The sequence below is a fragment of the Apus apus genome, chromosome 3 (genome assembly GCF_020740795.1).
Source record: "Apus apus isolate bApuApu2 chromosome 3, bApuApu2.pri.cur, whole genome shotgun sequence".
NCBI classification, from domain to species: domain Eukaryota; kingdom Metazoa; phylum Chordata; class Aves; order Apodiformes; family Apodidae; genus Apus; species Apus apus.
In genome coordinates this window covers 32,773,730-32,799,020 of record NC_067284.1, presented here as the reverse complement: position 1 = coordinate 32,799,020, position 25,291 = coordinate 32,773,730, and the positions used below count along the sequence as shown (strand labels likewise).

The window sequence follows — 25,291 nt, the reverse complement described above, 5'->3', positions numbered from 1 at the left end:
GGCCTTCCTTGCCAACCAATGCTCCTCACACAATGCTGGATGACCTGGAGGATCCCCCCCACACTTTTCTCTGTGTTCCTGCACTTACCATCCAGTTTGGAGCTCAGGATTTGCCACATTTTCCTGCAGCAGTTGTTAGAGATGAACTTGAACCCCAGTGTGGCATTGAGTTCCCCTGAAGTGGAGGGAATTGAGGTCCAGGACACACTGCTGTCCCAGCCCCCTTGGCTGGGATGATGGTCCCGCATGTGGCTGATCCAGGCCTTGGGTGGGCACCATGGGGGCCAGGGATGCAAAGCAGTTGTGTCCTCCTCCTCCCAGTGGGAAGGTCTTTGCCAGCAGGACTTGGCAGCTTTGTGTCCTGTAGCTGACAAAATACTCTGGAAAACCTGGCACAGGGTCACAAGAAAATTTGGGTGACAAGGGTCTCCTGGTGGTTACCTGTTCAAGGCCCACGGTAAAGAACACGAGCAAAGAACCTGAGTTTTTCAGTAGCCCACTTGTGGGAAAGGTAAAAACACAAGCATTATCGTTTAATTCAGTTGTTTCCTCAGGTCAGAAGCAGGGCCATGTGCTGGTTTTTTCCCCCTTGTGCAGACAGGCTGCATGCATATTACAAAAAATAACTCCTCCATGATGGAATTTGATTGCCTAAACGTAGACCAGCGTCAGTGCTCTACTCAGTCACAACATCCATGACTCTTCTCAAAGGAGCTCAGCAACAGGACAAGATGCAACGGCCATATGATGGAACAAGGGAAATTTTGAAAAAAAAAGTTTTGCAAAAAAGTTTTTACCATGAAGATGGTCAAGCAATGGAGCAAGATTCCCAGAAAGGATGTGGAGTCTCCATCCTTGGAGATACTCAAAACCAGACAAGACCCTGCGCAGCCTGACCTAGCTGGCCCTGCACTGAGCAGGGGGTTGGACTAGAGACCCTTCCAGATGGGATACCTCTAGGGCATCTGAAATGGCTCCATGTTTCCAAGGGAAGATCCAGCTGAACCATAGTTTGCTGGAGTTTATTCTCCTCTGTGAGCTGGAAAAGCAAAATCTTCCTTGCTAGCAGTACTTACTTCCTCATCTCTGTTCCCAGTCAAATCTGTATTTCCATATTTGGCTCTCAGAGAAGATGCAGTCACTGAGTTTACAGGAGTCAAAGGTTTGGATCTGTAGCACATGCTTTTGGAGAGATTGAGCGAGCAATCCTACCTCTCCTCCTTCCCTCTTGTAACTTCCCAGCAGCAGAGAGCTGTAGGCAACACCCGTCCCCTGTGCTCCCAAACTTCAGGCCTGTGTTCTGGAATAGCACAGCCTGGCATCGTTAGCTACACGCTGAAAGGTACATTGTACATTAGCTGCATGCTGTGAGGCTTGACTTTTTATATAAAGGAAATGCTTTTTAAAACTTCCCTGTCATTAGTCTCTTCAAATGTGATATACCAAAAATTCTACTGGTTCTTTCAACCAGAAGAATGCAAAGGCTTCCCCTTGAGGTAAAAGCACTCTTGCTCTTTAAAGCCAGGGTAGATGAAAGGAAAGTCTCTCCACAACTGTTACTGCCAGCACAAGCCATCTGATCTGGTGTGCATTGCCCTTTTGAGATGAAGCCCTGGAAAGTCCTTTCCTTCCCCTCCCCCAGGCCATCTGGCTGGGTGGTCCACCCTCCATCACCTCCTCCATCCCACCCAGGAGCTGGATGTGGTCTATCACAGACCAGTTTCAGAGATTTTTCTTAAAAAACCTGCCTCGTCTCCAGAGCTCATTAGAAGACACAGCTTTACTACCAGCAGGATAGGTCATACATACATACCATGAAGGCACCAGGCCGGATCCCCTTACAGCCACTCAGCAAGTTATTCCATGGTCTGAGCCATAAAACCTGACATTACCCAAGTGCATGCTCTCTCATCGGAGAGACACGGGCTTGGCTCAAGCCTAAAGTGGGCTGAAGGCACAGAGGGACAGTCAGCACAGCTCTGCTGCCAAGGGGTAACCCGGTCAGCCCCATAGCTCAGATGTGTCTGAATACCAGGACAGTTTTATCACTTGCTGGTAAGGCATTAACCTCAGCTATTCTCCCCTCACCCCCCCTGCAGTTAAACAAGTTTGATTGCATCTATATTTGGCCTTGTCTCTCTAGCAGGCTTTCCTGCACAAACAGGGCTTTGACCCTAGCTCCGTAGAGGTGAATAGCAGAGTACTTCTTTAATAACAGGAGCCCCAGTTTGGTGGTGATAAAGGGCACAGGGCTGGAGATCAGCAAAACTAACAGTGTCTCAAGTCACAGTAGTTAACATTTGTCCTTAATCCCCCATCACCTCATTTGCAAGGCTGCAGGTTATCAGGCTGGAACAGAAAGCAGGGGTGGAGGTGGAGGAGGAGAGATGGAGACACCATCCCTGCAGATATTTAAGACTTGTCGATGTGGTGCTCAGGGACATAGTTTAGTGGTGGAATGGCAGTCCTGGATTAACAGTTGGACTTTATGATCTGAAAGATCTCTTCCGACCAATACAATTCTATGATTCTATCATTTGGGTGGCTCAGCTTGGTGAAGGGGACCCACAGCAACCCCTAATGTGACTGCTGCCTTTTGCTCTCCAGACAAGCATCACCAGGCTGTGCTGAGCAGGCAGATGGGGAAGTGCTCCTGCAGCTTGGTGCCTTCTCCCACCAGAATTAGAAGCAATCATCTCTAAAGGCTACCCACAAAGTCCTACCTCAAGCACCAGGACAAAGACAGGAGAAGGACAGGGTCACAGCAGGAAGCCCAGCCAGGCTCTGCAGAAGGGCAGCCCATCTGGAATGGGGCAAGAGCCACGAGGTCCACAGGGCATCCCTGTTTGTAGAGATGGCAGAGTTAGGAGTCACAGTGGGAAGGGCCAGTGCTTGAAATGAGGAAGCTGGGCCAAACCCGAAGGAGCTGAGTGGGGCCAGTGGGGCATTTATGCTACCAGTGAAGTGTGAACATCACGCAGACAGCTTGAATTATCCCCCAGCCTTGGTAACTACATCCATACTATGGTCACTGACTTGAAATTTGAGTTTTAAGTCACTGCTGAGAATGTCACATCACCAGGTGGACACGACTTGTCCGGGTGCTGCTGTGCTTCACCTGCAGGATGGCCAAGAGCATCCCACCCCTAGTGCAGATGACACTGGGAGTCAACCTTTTTTCATCATTGGGCCATAGTCTGAGCCTCACACAGGGACTCAGCACAAAGGGGTTTGTCTTGCCAGCACACAAGCTGCTCACGTGGGACATACCATCATACTCCAGCTGTGTCACAGCTGCCTCTCCCTCCAGCAGGCAGGGATGCCCGGGCAGGAACCAGCTGCAGCTGCTGCTTGCAGAAGCAACCCCACAGCACCAGCCTCTGCACTCCCAAAGGAAAGACTGCAGAACAGCGAAACACACAAAATGTCACTCCTAGCCAGGCTGGGTCTTTGTTCTTATGTTTTGGAACAAAGCAGAGCCCTTCCCTTAAAATGTGGGAAGCGGGGAGGAAAAAAGTGTACTGACAATGCTTAGGGTGCAGTAAAACCCAGAATGTGTTGAAAAGACACTCCTAAAAAAAAGATGCTTTTATATTTAAACATCTGTTCTCAGCAGTTTTTTGCAATTAGATGAGTCAAACTCCAACCTTGGGCCAAAACCCAGCTCCACTAATTACACAGAGGCAACCTCCATCCCTCCTCCAGCTGTGGTTTCCCCGCTGCACCCTGGCCCCATCCTGCTGTAGGATGGCTCTTCAGCAAGGAAATTGGTCTCCCCTGCTGTGAAGCATCCACCTTTCCAGCTCATCTCAGCCGGTGAAAGGGATGCTCAGCATGTGGCAGCATCTTGATGGTCAACTGAGATGGAGCTGGCTTCAAAAGATTAACTCCTAACCACAACCTTCTACTTCAGCTTCTTGGACCTTTCCTCTCTGTGTCTCACTGACCTCTCTCTTGCAGTTACTTTTCTTTGGACAGTTTGTGGCAGCAAAGCCAATTCCCTCCTCCTGCTCTCCCTTTGGGTCCCCAAGCAGACAAATGCTGGCTCTGTGCTGTGTTCTCAAGCCCAGCTTTTTCCACACACTGTATCTCATAGCACATCAGGTCAGGATGTGGCTCAGACTCACAGGACATGAGGACTCTGCACCAAAGCAAGAGTCTGAAGAACTGTCCAAATTAGAAAGAAATTTTGCAGGATTTTGGGGTCAGAAATGTAGAAAATTGAAAATTATGATTGAAAATCCAGGTGAAGACAACATCTGGGAAAAGGTTTGGAAAGCCAGGTGATTCAGGCTGGCTCTGATCTGAGCAATGTGCACATTGCCTTTGTGACACACAAGTTAATGCTAGAAAAGCAGATTAATAAATAAACCTGTTCACTGAAGGGTAACACCAGTCCAGCAGTTTGCAGTGGGAAAGCTGAAGATTTTCCCGCTTGCTCCATGGAGACCAAATCTTATTACTCTCTTCTTAGAGCATGGCAAAAGCCACATAAGCTGTTTCGAAACTTAAATAAACTTTTAATGGACATTCACTGAGCTGCTTCTAACAAATCCCCAGTACAAATCTGCACCAAGATCTCCAGGTTTGCTCCAAACACTCACCTCATGGTGCAAGGCAGGAGTGTTCAGATGCTGGTAGCAGTGAGCCAGCATCTGTGCTGCAGTGAAGGATTACTGGGAATTCATAGCATCTCTCCATGCCACATCCCAGGGAAATGGGTACCCCATGGGGGGACCTTCAGGTGCCTGGACAGCATAGGAGAAACCACCCTGGTAGTCAGTGAGCAAGTGAGAGAGATTCATTCTGACATTAAGTGTTTCAACTTTGAATTTTAATCTTCATTGTGGCTAATGCAGATGACCACAAAAACCCCTGTAGCTTTCCAGAGCTCTTATGCCAGGAGACCTTACCTATCCCTACTGAAGACTTGCTGAAAATACAGCAAGTATTAGGAAAGAAGACAAAACCTTAACACATGTGGTGTGCTATTTATTGTTACAAGGTCAGCTTTCAATGAACTAACTGCAAATAGCCTAGAAAATTTCTGGTGGGAACAAAAACCTGAAAAAACAGAGCTCCCCAGGTTCTGTTTTGTTTATTATACCAGAGGGAGCCTGTTATTTTACCCAGCAAGGAAACTCCTGGTATGTTTCCTCTCTGGTGCTCCTGCAACAACTACTGGAAGTGCCACAGCTGCCCATCATGCCTCAGTGGGCTCAACAATCTGGACAGAATTCTCCCTCCCAAATGCTGGTGTGGGGAACTTCTCAGGGTGTTGCTCCTGCCAGGACAGCCTGTTTGGGGGGCAGTGGGTATGTTGGTATCTATCTTCATTCTTCCCCATCCCCTCCTTGCACCAATGCTGCCGAGGGTGAGGGATGGGCTGTGCAGGTCCTTGCACTGGCTAAAGCCATGAAGATCTGTCCGTTGGCCAGGCGGTTGCTTCAGGGATTGAAGCCAGAGAGCAAAGACCCAAGGAAGCAAAAATCTCAGGCTCTGGATCACAGAGGAGAAGTAAGCCCTTGGCTTCAGTAGGAAGAAAGCCTGGGACCATGGGGTCTCACTTAGAGGTTGGGATGAGGTGTGGGATAGGTCTTTGAGACCACCCCACAGTGACCAGGGGCTGAGGACAAGGCAAGGAACAAGCAACATGGCTGGAGCTGGCTGTAGTTTTTCATGTGCTTTGTCCCTTCACACATAAAAGACTGTCAGCAGAGAGCTGAATGACAATCCTACCTGTAGTCTGGAGATAGGATGAGGCATGGGATGAGACAGAGTCAGCCTGGTTTATTCTTATCTTCAGGGAATAAGTAATCTGAAAATACGATCCGAAAGTCACATTTTGTCCAGGCAATTGCATGTCTCAACTCCACTTTGGTCTTTGCTCTTGGAAGTCTGGTCAAATACCATGGCAGGATAAATCAGTGCTAGAGGCTTCAATGGATAACAGCAATCTTAAAATAATCCCATGTTCCTCAAATAAATGTGATGGTTTGGGCAAGACTTGAATGTTAGTGTGTATAAGTATAGGTGTGTGTGTATGCATGCATATATATTCATAGAATGGGTTGAGTTGGAAGGGACCTTAAAGATCACCTAGTTCAAATGCCCCCCACATGGGCAGGGACACCTCCCACTAGATCAGGTTGTTCAGGACCCCATTCATAATTAACTCTTTTACCAGAAGAAAGGATTGCCAGGATTGAAGAGTGCTGTCTGACAGAGGTAGGCAGGCAACCTTCACATACAGGATATGTCCTTTTCTTTCCCAGACCAGAGGCAGAGGGTGCCAGCACAGGAGGAGTCAGAGGAGACCACCTACTGTGCAACTCCAACATCGTCCTCCAGAAGAGCTGCTGGGCTACCACACGACTTGGGAGAAGCCAAGAGCCAGCGCTGTTGGCCTTCTCAGTGCTGCACTTTGGATGTGGAGGTTCCTGGCTCCTTGCCGGTCTGGCTGGGGGCCACCCAAAATTGATCCACATGCCAGACTTGGCACTTGCACTACACACTTCCAACCCTTGCTTTTGAAGAGCAGCCAAGGTATTATCCACTAGCCCTGCTGGGAGACTGTTAAAAGCCATGAACCCATTGTGAAGAGGAAGTTGATAGCCGATTTTCATAGAATTTCCAGAGAAGCCATGTGCTTATTAGTCCTTTAACTTTTGGAAAACCTTCTCTTTAATTATCAGCAATCCTGAAATCTTTGCAGCAGGGAAATATCACTGAACAGCCTCAGAGTCCTTCAATGTCACTGCTAAGCCACAGCAGTACTTGGGGTCACCCCTGCTCAAACACTTCCCTGGCTCCAGCACGAAGCTGCTGCAGAACACGAGGCGTTTGGCTCACTTTGACAGCAAGTTTATGGAGCCAGCATTGCTTCCAAGCAAATCTGAGGGACTGCCCTGGAATGAACTGTTTCCATGGGGGCAGCCAGGAAACTTTCCAGGAGGCTCCAGTTTTTCAGAGGCAGCCTGCAGGGATGGAGGAGGAGGAAGAATTGGCTCACTTATTGCTGGGAATGCTGTTGTCCCTGATGCCTGCAGAGCCTTTGCCCTTGAGGAGGGATGTGCCACACACGGTGAGCCTCAAGCCGCAGCCCCCAGGAGCCCATGCTGGGGGGAACTCAGAAATGCTGCATCTTGCAGTCTGAGAAAACAGGCCAGGAAAAGGCAAGCTGAGCCCCGTGTCCTGGTGAGCCCCAGGGAACAGCCCCACCACAGCCCACAGGGGCTGACGACGCCTCCTCCACCCAGCCCAAAACCCCAGATGCCTCCTCAGCTTTACAAGATACTTACATCTTACCCAAAAAGCAGTGTAACTACAGGAATGCTCTTTCCCGGGATGAAACTATGTAGGTTGGGTTAATTCAAGGAAGCAGTTTGAGTCAAACCTTGGGACTTGACTTCCTTGGTGTAGTTAGCAGGGCCAAGGTCAAAAGTCATTTCCTGTCTCTCCTCCAGCTGGAACAGCCCCTTGCACCAATGCATGTGAGATGTGCCAGTACCTGGAGCCACATGGTGCACAGGGAGAGCTGGAGCTGCCTTTAACCTGTCTGTATATTACCCCATGACCACTGCGCGTGCCTTGGCCTCCCTGCCCAGGGGGAGAGCTCCGTAAAGTGTGTTCTGCCAGGTCAGAGCAAAATTATGGCAGGTCCTTGCCTTACATCCTTCAGCCATCTCACATGTTTAGTGTTTTGTTTCGGGCTATTTAATTTCACACTCTGGTCCCCCATCTTCTACTCAGCATCCAGTCCCCATTGCTTTCTCCAAGACCTGCCTCAGATGCAAAGCATCTTCTCTGCCACCTCTCTTTCCCCAGAGCCAGGCTTTGTGTGTGACACTGCACCCCCAGACTCCCAGTTGACCTCCTTTTCCCACAGAACATCCTTCTGGCAACGATCTGACCACTCATTGCCTTCCCTTCTCTAGCCCCTCTGTTATAAACTCTTGGGCTGTAGTTTGGTGGTTTACAAAGAACCAGCAGAATAAATGATGCAGTCACTGCCATCAGTGATGAGGAGCAGCGAGGGGAGTCACACCTCTCTCTGCCCCTCCTGCTTTTGTCAGCCTCTGATTTGGAAGGAGGGGAGCAGCAGCCCTGCGGGAGCTACTTTCCCTCCCACTCACCTGCATGCTGCAGGTAGGGGATGGGAAGCAAACAGCCACTTTACCCCCCCTGCTCTCGTTCCCGGGGGGGGGGAATGACAGCCTTGCCACTCTTGAACCAGAGCGATACCTCCCAGAAAGTTCAACAATTGCGCAAATATTTTACTGTTGGAAGCAAAGACAGAAAGAAGCAGTTGAGGGTGGTTACGGGGTCTGCTCCACAGGCTCAACAGGTGGCCGGAAAGCAGAGAGTGATTCCGGCCGTGGGCATGGGCTGAGGAGATGCCCAGCTGTCCCCTCCTTTGCACAGGGGCTTCCCGAAAGTCCGCTCCTTTTTGCAGGTTAATGCCAGGGCAGAAAAGTTCCCCAGCCCAGGAACACTGCCAGCCTGACACTCAGTGCCCAAAACCGACCCCAGATGACATCCTCCAAGCTGCGTTTTCTCCAAAGGTCTGCAAACACCCGTCTGAGCGAGCCGTGCTTAGATTCAGCCCAGGGTTGCTGTTTCTGCTGCATGGTCCCTGAAGACGACAATGTTCCCCCCGCCCCCGCTCGGGAGATCAGTGTAAAGAACGGGAGACCGGGGCGGCCTGGGAAAACAGGATGACTGGAAAGTTTTTGGAAGGACAAGCGGAGAGAGGCAGCCTGCCCGCGCTCCGGGCTCAAAAAGCCTCGTTAGAACTGTCCGTGCCTCCCTCCCCTACATCCCCGGCTCCTTCCCTTGGCGTTTGGGCCCCTTCTGGGTGGGACTGTCCCCCTCCCCAAAAGGTTCCGGGAGATCCAGACTCCGGGGAGCGGCCAAGAGCCGCGCCCGCCCCGGCCGGGAGAGGCGGCGGGGCCGGGAGCGCTGCCCCCGCCGGCTCAGCCCCCGGGCGCGGCACCGGCGCGGCCATGGGCAGCGGCAGCAGCCGGCGGCGGGGAGCGGCGGGGCGAGCGGTGCCCGCGGGCGGGGCGGCGGCGGCGGCGGCGGCGGCGGCGGCGGCGGGGGAGAAGCGGCAGCTGCTGGAGACGGTGCCGGGCGAGTGCGGGGAGGCGGCGGCGCTGCCCGCCCCCTGCCGCCCAGCCCCGGCCGCCGGCGGCATCATCCCCCCGCCCCGGGACGGCGGGGAGGCGGCGGGGGACGGCGGGGGGACCCCGCCCCGGCAGGCGGTAAGTGCCCACCCCGAGCCCGCCGAGACCCCCGTCCTATGGGGGGTTCCCGCTGGGCTGGGCAGCGCTGTCACAGCCGCTGCAGCTCCGGGGTCCTTCGAGCGTAACTGGCATTAAGCTCTGGCCCCTCTGGTGAAGGGGCTGGAGAACGAGGCTTATGAGGAGCGCCTGAGGGAGCTGGGATTGTTTAGCCTGGAGAAAAGGAGGCTGAGGGGAGACCTCATCGCTCTCTACAGCTACCTGAAAGGCGACTGTAGTGGGCTGGGGGCCGTTCTCTTCTCCCAGGTAACAAGTGATAGAACGAGATGGAACGGCTTCGTGTTGTGCCAGGGAAGGTTTAGGTTGGCTGTTGGGAATTCACCGAAAGGGTTGTCAGGCAGCGGAACAGGCTGCCCAGGGAAGTGGTGGAGTCACTAGTCCTGCAGGTGTTTAAAAGACCTGAAGATGTGGTGCTTGGGGACATTCGTGGTGGACTTGGCAGTGCTGGGTTAAGAGTTGGACTTCATGATCTTAAAGGTCTTTTCCAACCAAAAGGATTCTACGATTCTACGATTCTTTTTATCTTTGCTGGCAAACCAGGCTCGATCGCCATTTGCTGCTGCTCCTTACTCTTTCTGGTGCATGTACCCAAAAAGGGCCACCCCCTTCTCCAGTTTCCCTGTGCTACTGAAAGTTTCGGTTCCTGCCTTATGAAAACAGCTCAACTTTATATGCAAAGTACAGCCCATGCTTTTCCCTGGGTCAGGCCTCTAAACAGAAAGTTTAAAATATGAAAGTAGAGCTGCCATTTGATGCTTGCCAATCCACTGCAATTGCAGCCTGGCTCTTCCAAAAGAAGCATTTCGGCCTCTTTCTGTTTAACAAATAGTGGATTTAGCTGAGCTGAGATTTATCTTTCTTTTCTTTCTTTTTTTTTTTTTTTTCCCTATCCAAAAATAACAGCAGCATCTATATTAGCTGGTGATGAGGCCAAAAATCACTGTCTTCTGTCATCTCAGTTTTGGAAGCTGTGTGCTATTTGTTGGATAAACGCTGCTCTGCGCAGATACACAAAAGTCGTCAGACTAAAGTAATAAATTTTAAAATAGAAATGAATATTTAGGACCCAGGACTTTCTGGCTTGCATGCCTCTGTTTTGCTCTTTAGAAGTATATAATTTCTCTTGCCAAACTGCATGTCCATGGGGTGAGGATAACTTTAATACAAAATAATTTTTGCTATTAGGAAGTTCGGCAGGGTTCAGTATGAGAACCCTTTTTTTAGACAAGTTTTAAAGAAAAGCCTCCAAGAAAGTAAGATTTGGAAATGGAAAAAAAAACCCCAAATATCTTGTATTGTCATATTTTTTTTCCTTGCTCTTTTAACTCCAAACCCTCCTGTGGTATAAACAGGAGCTCAGTTAAGTGCTGCTTTCTCCTCTGAGTGACTCACTGGTGAGCAGTCCTCCTGGCTTCCCCCATTTAATAATATTTATGGGAATAGAGGCTGCTGATGTCCATTTTCCCTCTGTCTTCATCTGTGGATATCATGGATGGATCTTTAAAAATAATAATTGTATTGGTAATTAATTTTCCTGTGCATAAAGTGGTATTTTAATTCTGTTCTGAAGTGATGTGTATTCTGAGTGATTATGTATCAGAAAGGCAACAGATCTGCCCTCATCTACAAAAATAGGTAGGGGGGCAATATACCATGGCTGTAGATATTAGTGAACTAATGACAGAGCAAACCAGAAAGGATGAAGAATTTAAGAAGTGGCTCCTGGGATGGTGTGGGGAGTTACCATGCCTAGCTTGCTGCTGCAGACCTCCTCCTCTGGCAGAAGTTATGGTGAGGAACCCACAGCATCACCTTGGCTGCCCTAGGTTGTGGTCACAAGGTGCAAACCAAGGCTGGAGGCACCATCAAGCCTTGCAGCACAGAGCTGTCTGTGAGGGCCCTCAAAATTCAGCCTAAAGCAGGCATGTGGGGCCTCTGTCACCCCATGTGGTCAAGTGGGTGCAGCTATGCCACTTGTGAAATGAAAGTGATGCAGAGCATCTTCCCATCCTGCTGCTGCTGCTGCCTTGTTTGGGAAGGAAGTTCACATCTCTGTTGCACCCAGGTAAGTTGTTTGAAAGACAGCAAAGAATTACTAATGGTTTTGAAAGATATAAAAGACATACAAGAGAAGTCTTATAGATACTTTCAGGGCAAACCTGAATGTCTCCTTGGTAGTACTTTACCTGAACCCAAGGTGGCCATGGTCCTGTTGACACAGCAGTCATGGGCTTACCATTCTGACTCCTCGAGTCTTAAAAAGTGACTAGCCTGAGAAAAGGAGAGAGGAAACTGTTTGCAACACCAAGTTTTGCTTGTTTACTGGATGCAGTTTAGTCTTTTTGGTTGTTGTGCAAAATGCAGTCCCACCCTTCCCATGAGGCTGGCGGAGAAGTTTTCTGGAAATGGATACCAGCTTCGTTGCATCACTAGTTGCTTGCTAGAAATGTTTAGGGCAATTTCTCTCAGTCTTGCCAGCTTCTCACCCAGGCATTTCTAATTTCTGTTTTGTGGTGGGAAATTCCTTGCTTTGCCCTGTTCAGCTGTGCAGTCTGGGAGACAAGCAAAGAAATTTCACAAAAGAAAGGATGGGTTGATTGAGCAGAGCTAATGGGTGAAAGATGAGGGAGGAGGTGGAAAGGCAGTGAGGAGATACTACAGTAGAAAAGTCTGATGAGAAATAGGCTGTGGAGGAGCAGATTCTGACCAGTGGGAGGACAGGAGTGGTCCCTAGCCAGAAGAGAGCGGTTGCCTGCAAGCAGGACTCAGCGCTCTGCTCTCATGTTGGGTTTCTCCTGGGCATGATGTGCATCAACGTTGTGCTTTCCCACATGAAGCCCGATACACTTTGTCATCCAGCAGCAAGCTGGCAGTACTGATGGGCAGCCAGGCCAGGTGGCAAGGGCTGCAGGAGAGGGTTGCAGCTGCATTTATAGGCTTAATCCACCCGTGTTGCATTTAATACTGCTTGGGAGCGAGAAGGGTGAATCTGCATCACAACAGCAGGCTGGGGACCAAGTCCTGATGGGGAACCTGAACCCAGCTCAGAGCAGACCCCAGCACCTCCTTATCAGCTCCAAATGTCAGTTTCAGGTTTTGCCCTTGATTACGAATGGTTGTACATCCTTTTTCCTCATTTCTGCTCAGTTCAGAAAAAGTATTTGTGGTTTCACAGGTGCTGCCACAGCACAGAGCAGAGTGGCAGCTCTCCATGGAAACCAGGGGAGCGGCCACAGCCTCAGGCATTTCCCCATTGGTTTCCTGAAATGGAAAAATCATGCAGACATGTTAGGGTCTTGCTTTTAACATCTTTTTCCAAGGCGCTGTCACTCCTCCTGACTGGAGAGAGTGTGTTTACAGTAAGCTGATCACCTCAGCTGCAGCACAGGAATAACACAGGTAGAGGGTGTAGTACGTCTTCTAGAGGTACATACTTTCAAAACACCCAAGTCTTCAAAGCTCTGCCTGTTGTTTTTTCAGCTAGATAAATGTTCTTTCTGCAGATCGATGTGGCATGGCATCATCTTGTGGCTGGCTGGTCCTAGCTGCAAACATTTAGGGGTCCTGTGGGACATTTAATGTCATACCACATTAGTTTCCTCTAGGAACTCAGGTTTATTTTTCTACTCTTGTTAAAATATGCTTCCCCCAACATAAATTTAATCTTTCTAATTCAGTGTTGTAAGGAATTTATTTCAGCATTTTCTTCCTGTTTGTATTAATGGTCCAAAATGCCCTTGAGTCAAGATGTTCTACAGTTGTGCAGAGAGCTGTGCTCCACTGGCCAGGGTGCTTCAGAAGAGGTCTCTTCCAGCTGAACATCTGGGCCTTCTTGAACTCCAAACAACTAAGGGAAGCAGCTAAGGGAAAAGTCAAAAGTCAGATTATTTCACATTCTGCAGTTAATGTCCAGATGTGGATCTGGCAGTCGCTGAGCTAAAAAGGTCTCCCTCTCTTCTACTTTAACTTCCTTGTCTTTTTAAAAGCACTTGAAATATCACCAGAGCCCAGTGGGCATGGAGCTGTGCTGTTCCCTCAGATGGTGTCACCCTCCCAGCACAGCTGTGTCACAGCTGGACTTGGAAACCTGCTTACTAGGTATTTTTTTCCCCAACATCACCCGGCAGAGGGTGGGTCGCTGTTGCCCTGAAACTTTTCCTGTTGTAAAAACCAAGCACAGGGCATGCGCAAAATGTCTGGGAGCTGGTGTTTTAGTTGGCAGGAGAGGAGAAGCGTGGGAACTCCCCACATGCCTGCCCACTTCCCCTCCACCGCCTGTTTATAATTCCTTGGCTGGCCAGGGGATGTTGCTGCAGACCGGAGCAAGGCTGGGAGTGCTTTGCCTGGGAGGCGGCCGGGGCTCTCCCTTCTGTTTGGTATCTACCGACACCTTAGCTAAGCTGGACTATTTTGCCAGCGGTAACTCCGGCTGCGGGTTCATGAGAGGCTGTTTTGGAAAGTGATGACTGGCTTAGCCACCCACAACATTCGCTGGTGTCGCTGGAGGGTGCTGCCCTTCTGCTACACCAGCTCAGCCACCTGCAGCTGTGCTGCAGCCTGCATCTGCGATGTGCTCTGCCTGACATCGCCCCCCTCCCCGCCAAGTGGGGTCATTTTCATGTCAGCTCAGACTGGTCCCCTGGTCCAGCTCACGGCATGTTTGTGAGGTGGGGTTTGGCAGCAGCAGGGGCAGGGAGACAGGCACTGGCTTAGATCCTGCAGAAAAGCCACGTTACGAAAGCACAGCCCAGCAAAGCAGCACTGGCAGGGAACCACACTGCTCCAGTGTGAAAGTTTTTGGTGGCTCAGTCACTCTCTAGGCTCACTTCTACATGACAGGACCGCTCAGGGTCTGTATCTCTACTATATCTCAGGGCTGTATCTCTACTAGTAAATTACACCGTAGCAGCTGCCTAGCATTGGACCGTGTTGTTCTGCCCTGCTGCACTGCTAGGATGGTCCCTGGCATGGTTTTGGCCTCAGCCAACTTGTAGTCTCCTGGGTAATGCCTGGGCATGGTTCAGGGTCTGGCACAGGGGCCATCCCCAAGAGGCAGCTTGAATTTGGCCACCTGGTTTTGGAGACAATGAGGTTGAGATTATAGCTGGGGCTGCAGCTGAGCAGGTTCAAGACAGCTTGGGGAGAGCTCGGAGCCCCCAAAGGTGCATGGCTTTTGATGGTCTCGCAGGCCCTAGGGCAGGGGGTGCTCACCCTTCTCATCAGCAGCTGCCAGAGCTGCCAGAGGAGGTGGGGAGCCAGGGGGTTAATGCTGGCAGGACAGGTGAGGAACACCAGCCACAGCCTGCAACAGGTTGGGGGAGTGGGAAGCTGCTCCCCAGGAGTGCTGGTTTATCCACACAGAAGAGAGAAATAGCTCCTGTTTCTAGCACTGTGCTCTGCCTTGCTCCCAGGGAGCTGCTGCCCTGACATAAAGAATGGCTGAAATGTGTGTGCAATGGCTGTCAAACCACTCCACCTTACATCTTGTTACATTAAATTAAACCCAAGGACATGCTGGGTGAGCTTAACAGCCAAACTTTTAAACCTGGAGGAGTTGGTGAAGCGAGGTGTTGTAGTATAACAGACCCCAGCACGAGATGCCAATGCTGGGAACAGGGAGGAAAACAAGGAGGCATGCTGCAGTCTGGATGAGTAATAAAAAGATGACTGCAAGCTGCAGAAAGGAGAGACTGACTTCATTTATCTCTTAACAGGGCCTAGGCCAGCCAGGCCAGCAATTACCCATTTAGCTGCAGGACAGGAACCTATAATATTAAAAGTGTCATGACGTGCGCATCATCTTAACCCACATAAAGGGCTAATACTAATTATCTGCTGAATTTGCAACCTATACATTACAGCAATCCCACGCAGGCTGGGTGGGGTCAGGTTTTCTTGAGTCTCACTGCCTGTGCCAGGCCCTGCTCCGCATCCCGCCTGCTGCCCGGCGCACGGAGCCGCTCCAGCCAGGCGGCCTTCACCCGGATGGCTCCAGTGCAGCTCCCAAGGCATGGAAGCTCTGACAGCAGTGGAAATGCAGAGGCTGGAGGTGCCTTTTGTTTTTAATTTTCCCCCCAGGTTATCTCCTGGTGCATTGGATTAAATGTCAGTAGACATCTACCTGCGCCAGTGCTGAATTCTCTTGGGAAATAAGTGTTGTTGCTGACAGATCCCTTTGAGAAGGTGGGAGATGATTTTGCACGGAGAAGCAGATTTTGCTAACCAGAGCTGCTCTGTCCTGATGACTAATTATTTCTCTTTTCCACCCACACAACACGTACAGCTCGTAATACGGAGGAGTCAGCCACAAAGGAAGAAAAAGACAACCTACTGTACAATTCAAACCCCTCCCTAAACTGATCCAGACCCATCCTTTGCCCAGAAGTGTTGGAAGCTGGATTCTCACTATGAGAAAAGCAGCATCAAAGCACTTCTGGAGAACTGTATTCCCCTTGGTGCCAAGGGTGAATGCTGTCCTTTGCCTGGTGGAAGGAAGTGGGGGCAACAGCAGTAGCCCAGCGGGTGACAGGATGAAGAGCTGCCTCGTAAAGTGCACTCCCAGAAGGAGTCAGTCCTTGGAGCTCAGCATGGCATCCTCCTGCCACTGCTGCTTGTTCTGGTCGCTTGTGCCAAAAAATTAAGCTAAATAAACAGACAGAAACTCTCTTCCCTCACTGTCAGCTTTCTCACATGGCCTCATCTCCACTTGGATCCAGGAGCTGTTTCTAGAACAGTTCTGGCTCTTCCAGAGGAAACAAAGTGTTGACAATTAGTGGAGGCAGTTCTGAAAGGGGGTGGACTGCCTTTGGAAAGGTATCAAAGCTGTGACAGGTCTTTCATAAAGATTTAGTTCGTAATTTTAAGCAAGCAGCTAGGACATGAAATACTGTGGAGAGCAGACACCTTTCCCAGCTCCAGAAATGGAAGGTACTTAGGGCTTACCTGGAAGAGGTGTCGACCCAGTGCCGTGAGGAAGTGTCTTTGCTGCAGCCCCCCTCACCTGCTCAAGCACAGGAGCCAAAGGTGATTGTGGCACCACAAAACCCACCCAAGAAGCAGAGAAGAGCCAAAATGTTTGCTGCAGAGCACCTGCCTGCCTAGCAGTGTCTGACACCACTGTGTTTAAACCTCAGCTCTTCTCCATTTGCGTGAGAAACAGCTAAGGAACAACCAGTTAAGAAACATCTCAAATTAAAATCAGGTGCCACGCAATAATGCAGACACCCAGGTGAACTTTTCTATCCAGCAGACGACACGTACAAGCCTGACTGATACTAATTGATTTAAGTCAGAGCAAAGCTGTGCATAAAACCATCCTCCCTGTGTCAGCCTTGCCTATATGGGGGTATCTTCCCTCCATAGTTCCCACACTTACCAGCACCAGTCCCATGCACTGCTGGACCTCGAGGCAGCACAAGTTTGAGCCAGCTCAAGACTACATACATGACATTACCAAGGAATCACTTAATCTCATCTAGCCCTGCAGAAACATAGCAGCTGATGTAGAGGCAATGGCTCTGAACTGCAACCTGTTCTATTTGAGTCCCCATTTTGTTTCTTCCCATTTAACATTTGTTAGTGTCATAATGAAATTCAGGAGGACTTGTATGAAGGAGGCCCACCAACTTCAGGATTGCAGCTCAGAAAAAATAATGGCAAGTCAAATTTGGTCTAGTTTTGTGCAAAGCCACAGCCCTTGTCCCTGTCCTCCTCCCTTTCTACATGAGAGTAATGAAAAAAAGTGGAAGAAGATGCAGCACTGGTGAGGCCACACCTTGAGTACTGTGTTCAGTTCTGGGCCTCTCACTACAAGAAGGACTTTGAGTTGCTGGAGCAAGTCCAGAGAAGGCCAGCCAAGCTGGTGGAGGGTCTAGAGAACAAGTCCTGTGAGGAGAAGCTGAGGGAACTGGAATTGTTTCGTTTGGAGGAGGCTGAGGGGAGACCTCATTGCTCTTACAGCTACCTGAAAGGAAGTTGTAATGAGGTGGGTGTTGACCTCTTCTCCCAACTAAATAACAATAGGACTAGAAGAAATAGCCTGAAGTTTTGCCAGGGGAGTTTAGGAAGAATTTACTGAAAGAGTAGACAGGCACTGGAACAGGCTACCCAGGGAGGTGGTGGAGTCACATATTTTCATAGGGCCAGCTGGGCAGTGCATATTCATGGGAAAACTGGAAGGCTTAATGTGTTAACATTCAGTGATTTTGATTCCATAGCCTGCAGCCTTCCAGCTGTCTCAAACTCCAAAAAGAGCTAACAGAACAGGGGTTCGTAAAGGTGACTCTCTTGTACCTGGATTGTCTCCACAGAGGTTTAAACCAGACCAGACATGGCTTCTTATAGGTGGAGGTAGGTTTCATATAAAAAATTGTTTGGGTAGGAGGGGACCTTCAAAGATCATCTAATCCAACCCCTTGCGATGGACAGGGACATCTTTCACTAGATCAGGTTGCCCAGAGCCCTGTCAAACCTGGTCTTGAACACTTCCAGCGAGGAGGTATCCATAACTTCTTTGGGCAACCTGTTCCACTGTCTCCCCACCCTTATGATTAAAAACTTCTTCCTTATGTCCACTCTTTCAGTTTAAAATCATTTCCTCTTGTCCTGTCACTACAGGCATTGGTAGAAAGTCTCTCTCCATCTTTCTTATAAGCCCTCTTTATGTATTGAAAGGCCACAATAAAGTCTCCCTGGCTCCTTCTCCAGGCTGAACAACCCCAGCTCTCTCAGCTGTTCTCCATAGGAGAGGCATTCCAGCCCTCTGATCATTTCCATGGGTCGTCCTCCAACAGGTCCATGTCTGTCTTGTGCTAAGGGCCACAGGACTCCTGGTGGGGTCTCAACAGAACAGAGTAGCAGGGCAGAATCACCTCCCTTGACTTTAAAGTGTTGTAACTGAAATACACAACTTTTCTTCTTTCCCAGGCTCTGTCAGCCAGAAGCCCACCAGGCCTAGAGGACACTGCCAACCATCAGTGAGTACCTCAGGCTTTTGTTCTGTCTTCAGGAGGGAAAAGCAGATGGAAGGAAGAGAGCATAAAGGGGAAAGCGATTCCTGCATGCCTCCTGCTGTGCAAAAGAGAGGTGGGAATAGTGTCAAATGGTTTATAGCCCTAAATAGTCTCTCCTCTACCTCTTTGACAATTAAAAAAATATCCAGGAGCTGTGCCACCTGAAAAGTTCTGTGCTCCAGCTCAAGTACAGTATAGCAATTCATTCCTGGTCATGAGCAATGCAGAATTTAGGATGCCTACATGTCACAAAGGCATCTTGAAGGATCTTGTGAAAAGCTGGAGAGGACTGTTCCAACAAGTAACTCTGGTTCACCTGCAAGTCATCTGTGGGCTCTGCAGCATGTAGAAAAGGAGGATAACATCTCTTTGGTCCCCAAGAATCAATAAGAGAAAACCCATGAGACACTTCGATGCTGCACCAGTTAGAGACATGAGTGTCCCTCAGGGACAGGGGAATGGTGGGGACCTACTGCACGGGGTGTCAAACAAAAGAAGTCTCAAATTTTAGCTTCCACAAGCAAAAGCAGGCTGTGCCTCCACGTCTGCCTGCACCAAAAGCAGTGAGAACAGTTTGACAAATGTGTTGGAAGAAACCCAGACAAAACAAAAAGACTTGAAAAAACATCTTAAAATATCATCTCCTTGTGCTGAAGAGCGTCTCTCATCAGTGCTCAGCTCTGACTCCTCCAGCCCCTCCGCTCCTGCAGCCCTCGGGGGCAGGAGCTGCAGCTCCCGGCCCTGGGCTGTGTGACCTACTAGCGCCGAGCAGGGCTGGTGGATGTGACACCAGAGCCCCGGCGCCAGCCGCTGTGCTCCCTCCTCCTCTCCCTCCCAGCTGGCAGGGAGCTCGCCTGGCGAGGCTGCTGGTTTCGGGAGCACTTGGGCAACACGCCTGTCCCCAGCTTTCCCAACAGCCAGGCTCGTACAGGCACTGGCCAGGACTATAACCTCTCTTGGCTCCCCAGCACCCTCGATGGGCTTTGGGCTACGATGGCAACTGAGCAGTCTCCTCTGGGGGTGCCCACCCAGCCTTGCCGCAGCCCCCCTCCCAGCTCTCCAGTCCCAGGCTCTCCCTGGCTTCTCTTGTCCCCTGCCAGGGCCTTCTTCCTCCTTCCCACTTTGAAACACTGAGGCAAGACTTAAGAGAGCAGAAACTAATTTCTGGTCTGGGATGACAGAGCAGCAGCTTATTTTCATTTAGATAGCATTTACGTTGTGCCTACTGTGGAGCCCCATAGTGCAGCTCACGTTTGAAGTGCCTGTACTGTCTGTGATAAGCAGGGCTGAAGCTTCATCTGGCAAGAACTGCATGCAAACTTCTTGGTTTTTTTTTCCAATTCTCCAGCACACAGCAAAACTGCATTTTGAAGAAATCAAGCCCCAGAAACAGCAGTTAAAGTAGGTGTCTCATCCTTCACATTTCTGCAGCTAGAATTGTTCTAGATAAACACTCATGTTACAAGCAGCAAAAATCAGCTTGATAGAGTTGCTGATTGAAGAAATGCCCATAAAGCCAACTGAAGAAGAAATAAATTTCAAGCAAGGAGAAAAAAACCCTAAATAAGGGGACTATCTGCCAAGGGAGTAGTCACATGACGTAGATGCTGTAGGTGTGCACCTCTTGTGCTGCAAATATTCCTGTGTGACACCACATAAGCATCTAAACCAGGCCCTAATAAACACCTTTGATGCATGTGGGAGCACCACTGGATGTATTCCTGATCGTGCTGTGGTACTTCTCTTTCCCCCCACAACCGCTCTCCGGCATCTCTTAGTGCACAAGTGGGATGACACAGCCTGGGAACGTAATGATCATGTAACTGCTGCCAAGGCTCGTGGCACTGGCAGAGTTACTGGGGCGTTGTTTTGACCCATTTTTCAGCTGCAAGATCTTGCAGAAGGCATTTTAATGATTAACCCTGGACTTTCCCAGCCTCAGCAAAACAATAAAAAACGGTGGCCTAGATTTACCCCAACCTAATTTTCAGCGACTTAACTCAGGTTTCTACCTCAGAGCCCTTGCCACGCATCAGGGACATCATCACCAGAGCCCTCAGGCAGCTCTGCCACACACCAGGCAGCTGTCTGACTCCAGGGACCTGGCACTGCCAGCCATCCCCACCACTGGGATCTTGCTCAAAGGTGCTTTTGCTCACTTTTGGTCTAATTATGCCCTTTGCATTTCCTTCTCCTCATTGCATAGTTCATTGTCTTCCCATTAAAAAAAAAAAAATAATAATTAAAAATCCTCCTTCCCTTAATAATCTTTAAACACAGAGAGAGAGGCCTTTCACTGAATTGGAGCACACTTCTTGCTTTCCTAAGTTGCTTCACTGTAGCCCCTTAAATCACTTTTATTGCTGCTTTCTGAACTCCCTCCAAGCTGTTAATAACTTTTTAGTAATAAGATACCCAGAAGCCTACCCAGTATCTTGATGGAGTTGTACTGGCCTTTTTTAGTTTGCTGCCCTGCCATGCTGCAAATTCCCCTCTCATGTACTTTTCAGCTCACTCTTTCCCTTGCAGCATTGCTTCTTCCCAGGTTTCTTGCTTCCCCTGAACATGTGGGGTTTGAAAAATTCCCCCCCTCAACATACTGATCTGTTACTTTTCAAATCAGAAAGTCTTAACAGCCCCCAGCTGGATCCAATGTGATTGCAAGCCCTGATCTGCACCTCCCTGAGGTGTGTTGCTGAGGTAGCTGGGACATTCTCTCCTGCTGGAGCATGAGTTGGAGAAGCCCAGGAACAGGCTTGTGGTCCACCAGCTCTTGTCCTGCCCATATCCTGTGCTCAGGATTTCCCTGCCACAACTTCTCACTTAATTCTAGGACCAGCAGAAATGGCTGGCAGTGGAGCCACACATTTGAGATCAAGATTCAGGTTGGGAGGGCCTCAGGAGGTCTCTAGTCTGGTCTCCTGCTCCAACAGGGATCAGGCCAGGCTGCTCAGGGCTTTGTCCCATAAGTTTCTGAAAGCCTCCATGGATAGGGCCTGTTCCTCTGTGTGCTGTATTCTGGGTAGAGAAGTTTCTCCTTTTATCCACACGGAACCTCTCATTTTAAAGTTTATTTCCATTTTTCCATATTAAATTATACAGAGCTTTGCCACAACAATAGAGAAATAGTACAAGAGCAGCTACTTGCTTTTCCTCTGCTCTTGAAAGAAACACTCTCTATTCCTTTCAATTCTGGGATGTGCATGATAGGTGGCTTTGCTTCAGCCTTCTTAGAAGCACATCTATGTCTCAAAGAGTTCAGATTTTACCTGGAGATTTTCTCCTATGCTTGGAGGTCACCCTGCAAGCCAAAGAATCGAGAATAATTAACATTGGGAAATTATGTAACCACTAAGAGAAACAACGACCCTTCTGTGGGTCTGCAAGCAAGCTGCCAAGAGCTCTGCCTCTCACTCATCGTGTAATACCAAATTAGTTTAAGGACTGTCACAGTGCAGAGTTTAAATCAATAAATTGTGTGTTTAAGTCAGATTTCTGCATGTCCTCTTCCCAGTTCTTGCTTTGTAGTTGCTGGTTTGCAGTTTGAGCTCTTGGACTTTCAGCTTTCTTACCAGCTCTCATTTACTGTGGAGGAAACCAGATTGCTCACAGCTCATCAGGGGGAAAATGAATAAAAGGAATAAGCAGAAGAGTCTCTGACTAAATCTATCTTGCTGCCAGTAGAACTTGCCATCAAGGGCACTGTGCAGCATGAATAAGTGTAGGACACCCATGTGACCCAGCTGCCACATCAGCTGGTCATCAGGCCACTCCAGGGAAAACATCAAACTATTTGTGACATGCTGGGGGCACAGCGTTGACACAGCTTGGTCAGAGCAGCTGGACTGGGCAGAAGCCTTTCTGACCTGGACAGATAAGAACAGAGGGGAGGTTGCATTGGTGCCGTTTGCTCCCCAGCATCAGGATGCTGGCTGCTGCCTGTTTGAGGAACGTTGTGGTTGCTTCCTCACCCAAGGAGAACAGTCCTTGGCTGTCAAAGACAGCTGAGATTTTATGAAAGCACCTCCCCTGTATGACAAAGGTTCCTTAGAAAAGCGTTTCGGGACCCTTTTCTTCAATTCTGATTCTGCGTTTACTTACTTGCAGCCCCTGAGATTTCATCTAATAAATAGCTCCTCAGGTTTTTCACTGAAGAATGCTAATGACCAAATTCATCCCAGCTGCAGGACCAAGGATGAGAGAGATCTCATCCTTGGGGAAATGGTAAATCAATAGATGCTAAATCATGCATCCAGGACAGAGTTAGAGCCATGCTATTGGATATGAAAACTCTCCTCTTTGGCAACCAACCAACTACCATACAAAACCATTTCTTTCTTGCTTATTTGTTCTCCATTGGTGGATGGCCACAAAGAAAGCCCACCAGTCTCAGTTGACACAGCATGACAAACAACTTTACTGTTTGGATTTACCAACTAAGTCTCCACTTAGCTCTGCACCTCACTGTTACCTCCATTTCATAGAGCCACATGCCTCAAATTCCAGAGAAGACTACCCTATGGCCTGGGTTACCTCCTCACTCTCCACAGGGTCAAGGAGGAGCACTTGCTTGTGCACTGCTGTCTCCTCTCTTGAGTCCTGGAGGGAAAGATCGAGAAGACCTATTTGGTAATGTAATGTAACCAAATTTGGTAATTTGGTTGAAGCTTGAAAAAGACTTTTCAGTGTTCTCCCTCAGGCAGACAGGGAGAGATTTCCCTTGTACCCAACACAAACCAGCTCTGAAAATACCAATAAAATGCATACCAGTTCCCTTTGGAGCTCATACAACAGTTTGCACTCATGGGGTAGTTGTGCTGGTACAAAAATAAATCCATAAGAACAGTTTGAGGTAGCTGCATTCATATTGTGGTTGAAGCTCAGATCCCTTACAGATACAAAAGAAAAATCCCTTCCTGCATAAAACCCTAAAACTAGTAACTAGTGTAAAAGTTTTGTGGTGATTTAACCAGTCCTTGAACTTAACTCACCAAAAGGTTATGTGAAGCTTGATCTGGAGAATTGTAAAGACTGTACTGTAATGAACTCATGGACTAAAATAGATGCCAAGTGATAGCAAAGGTCAACAAGCAATGTCCCTGTGGGGTATGGGAACTAGACGTGACAGTATGTATGTCTCAGCAAGCTACATGCAGCTCTATCTTTCCATTCACAAAAAAAATGAATTTAGGTCATCTTGTGTCTTCAGAGCTTGTTTCTCTCTCACGACACCATTAAATTGTTCCCTTCCCTGGCAGGTGCCCACAAGGGAACAGCAAGGAGCCATCGGGGCAGTCCACGATATCGTACGATTACGCGGAGGAGGAGCTCATGGCAAGCATCGAGCGCGAGTACTGCCGCTGAACCCAACCCCACGCCACGAGACCTTCAAGTACATTCCTGGAAGCCTAGCTGAAGTAAAACTGCTGCTGACAAAACAATCCTTCATCCAGCGAGATGGCACAGGGGAGGTGGGTGATGGAGGTGGAACATGAGATGCAGCGTGGCTGTTTGGGAAGCACGGAGGAGAAAGTCCTCCTGGCCAGTTCTAAGTGACAGCATTAAGATCCTCACCAACTGCTGATTTCTGATGGGTGCCACTGGGAGAGGGATCAAGCCATCTTGCAAATCAATATTTAGAAGCTCATCTCTAAATGGTATTTATAAGTGAAGACATACTAGAATTGAAGTGTCATAGTAGAATAGAAGTGCCATACCAGAATAGAAGTGCTGAGATGTGGTGCTTTGAAGGAAGATCTTGTTTTTGTCCTAGCAGGGGAAAAAATGCAGCAAAATAATTTGATTCAGATCTCACTTCAGGGTGTGTTGCATGAAATTCATGTCCCTGCCACTTAAAACAGGCCAAACTGTGCAAGCCTCCAGTCCAGGTCTGAATTTGGCACTGTCTCTTTGAACATGGTCCTCTCCCCTCCATGGGATTAATTTGGAAAGAGGAGTGAGCCCACCATCCAGTAGGAACGCAGCATCATCCCAGAGCTGAAATCCCATCACTTAGGAAAAGGAGGCTCCTGGAAGTCATCAGGGAACACAGGATTTGTATAACCCCTTTGGGGCAGGATCCCAGCATTTGTGCCTGGGAATTCTTGGCATAGATCCTCCAGGAAAAGTAGGAGGTGCATCACTGGTGCTGCCTCACCACAGCCAGCAATCATCCATCTTGAGAGAGATTTGCACACTGTTGTAGAGCAGCTGCTTGTGATCAATTTTCAGAATTATCAGTGCTGGCCTTCCCATTTATTTCTTGTAGGTAACCTAAAAGCAAGATCACTACCTTTTACCATTAGCTGACTGCAAGTAAAACAGAAAGTCAGCTCTCCAAAGATAACGGTGTACTTTCAGTGCTCCCTGACAGGAAAGCCTGGTATTTTAGGGTTTCTGCCTTCATTTTACCTGCTTCTTAATGTGTTATGAATAGCTGCTTACTATCAGAAGTAGAAAATTACCCTATTTCTTTATTCAGCTGAAGCATAAAAGAAATCAGATGAAATCTTCACAGGGACTGTAAATGCAAGAGGGAACAGCAGGACACATATTAAGATGCTGTATTTTAACTTCTTTGTAATTCCTGGTGTATGTGAAACACAAATAAATGCATCTGTAATCATGTAGCCCTCAGTAAAGGCGTCAAATGTTTTGCAAAAGGCTCTTCAGCTTACATGGCCAGTCATCTTACAGTACCTGCAGGGACTTAGCAAAATGCATCTTGGAGTGTGGACGGGTGTCATGAGGCAGACACTGGGTTACACACCTGGTATGTGTTCCCATGCTCCGGTTGTCTTTCCTACAGCAGCCTGCAGCAAGGCTGCCCATCACTCTCTGCCTGAGGGCTCAGGAGCTGCCAGGCAGCCCACAGAGTCGGCAGCAGAAAGGAAGCTGACCTCCTGCAAAGCTACATTAGCTTGGAAGCAAGAACTCCCAGCATGCCAGCCAGGGTGCTTTGATAGGATGAAGGGTAAT

At 49.1% G+C, this 25,291-nt stretch overlaps 1 protein-coding gene across 1 annotated transcript; it reads left to right on the top strand.

Annotated features, from left to right (window-relative positions):
- The first annotated feature begins 9,005 nt into the window (after positions 1-9,005).
- On the top strand, positions 9,006-24,942 carry CYS1 (cystin 1). Its single transcript, XM_051613816.1, has 3 exons — positions 9,006-9,263; positions 18,228-18,277; positions 23,572-24,942. Exons 1-3 carry the CDS (start codon positions 9,006-9,008, stop codon positions 23,675-23,677), a joined length of 414 nt encoding a protein of 137 aa, XP_051469776.1. The 3' UTR covers positions 23,678-24,942.
- The last annotated feature ends 349 nt before the right edge of the window (positions 24,943-25,291 follow it).

Coding starts and splice junctions, on each gene's coding strand:
- CYS1 (XM_051613816.1), top strand. CDS start 9,006: ATGGGCAGCGGCAGCAGCCGGCGGCGGGGAGCGGCGGGGCGAGCGGTG. Junction 9,264..18,227: donor GGACCCCGCCCCGGCAGGCG/GTAAGTGCCCAC, acceptor CTTCTTTCCCAG/GCTCTGTCAGCCAGAAGCCC. Junction 18,278..23,571: donor GAGGACACTGCCAACCATCA/GTGAGTACCTCA, acceptor CTTCCCTGGCAG/GTGCCCACAAGGGAACAGCA.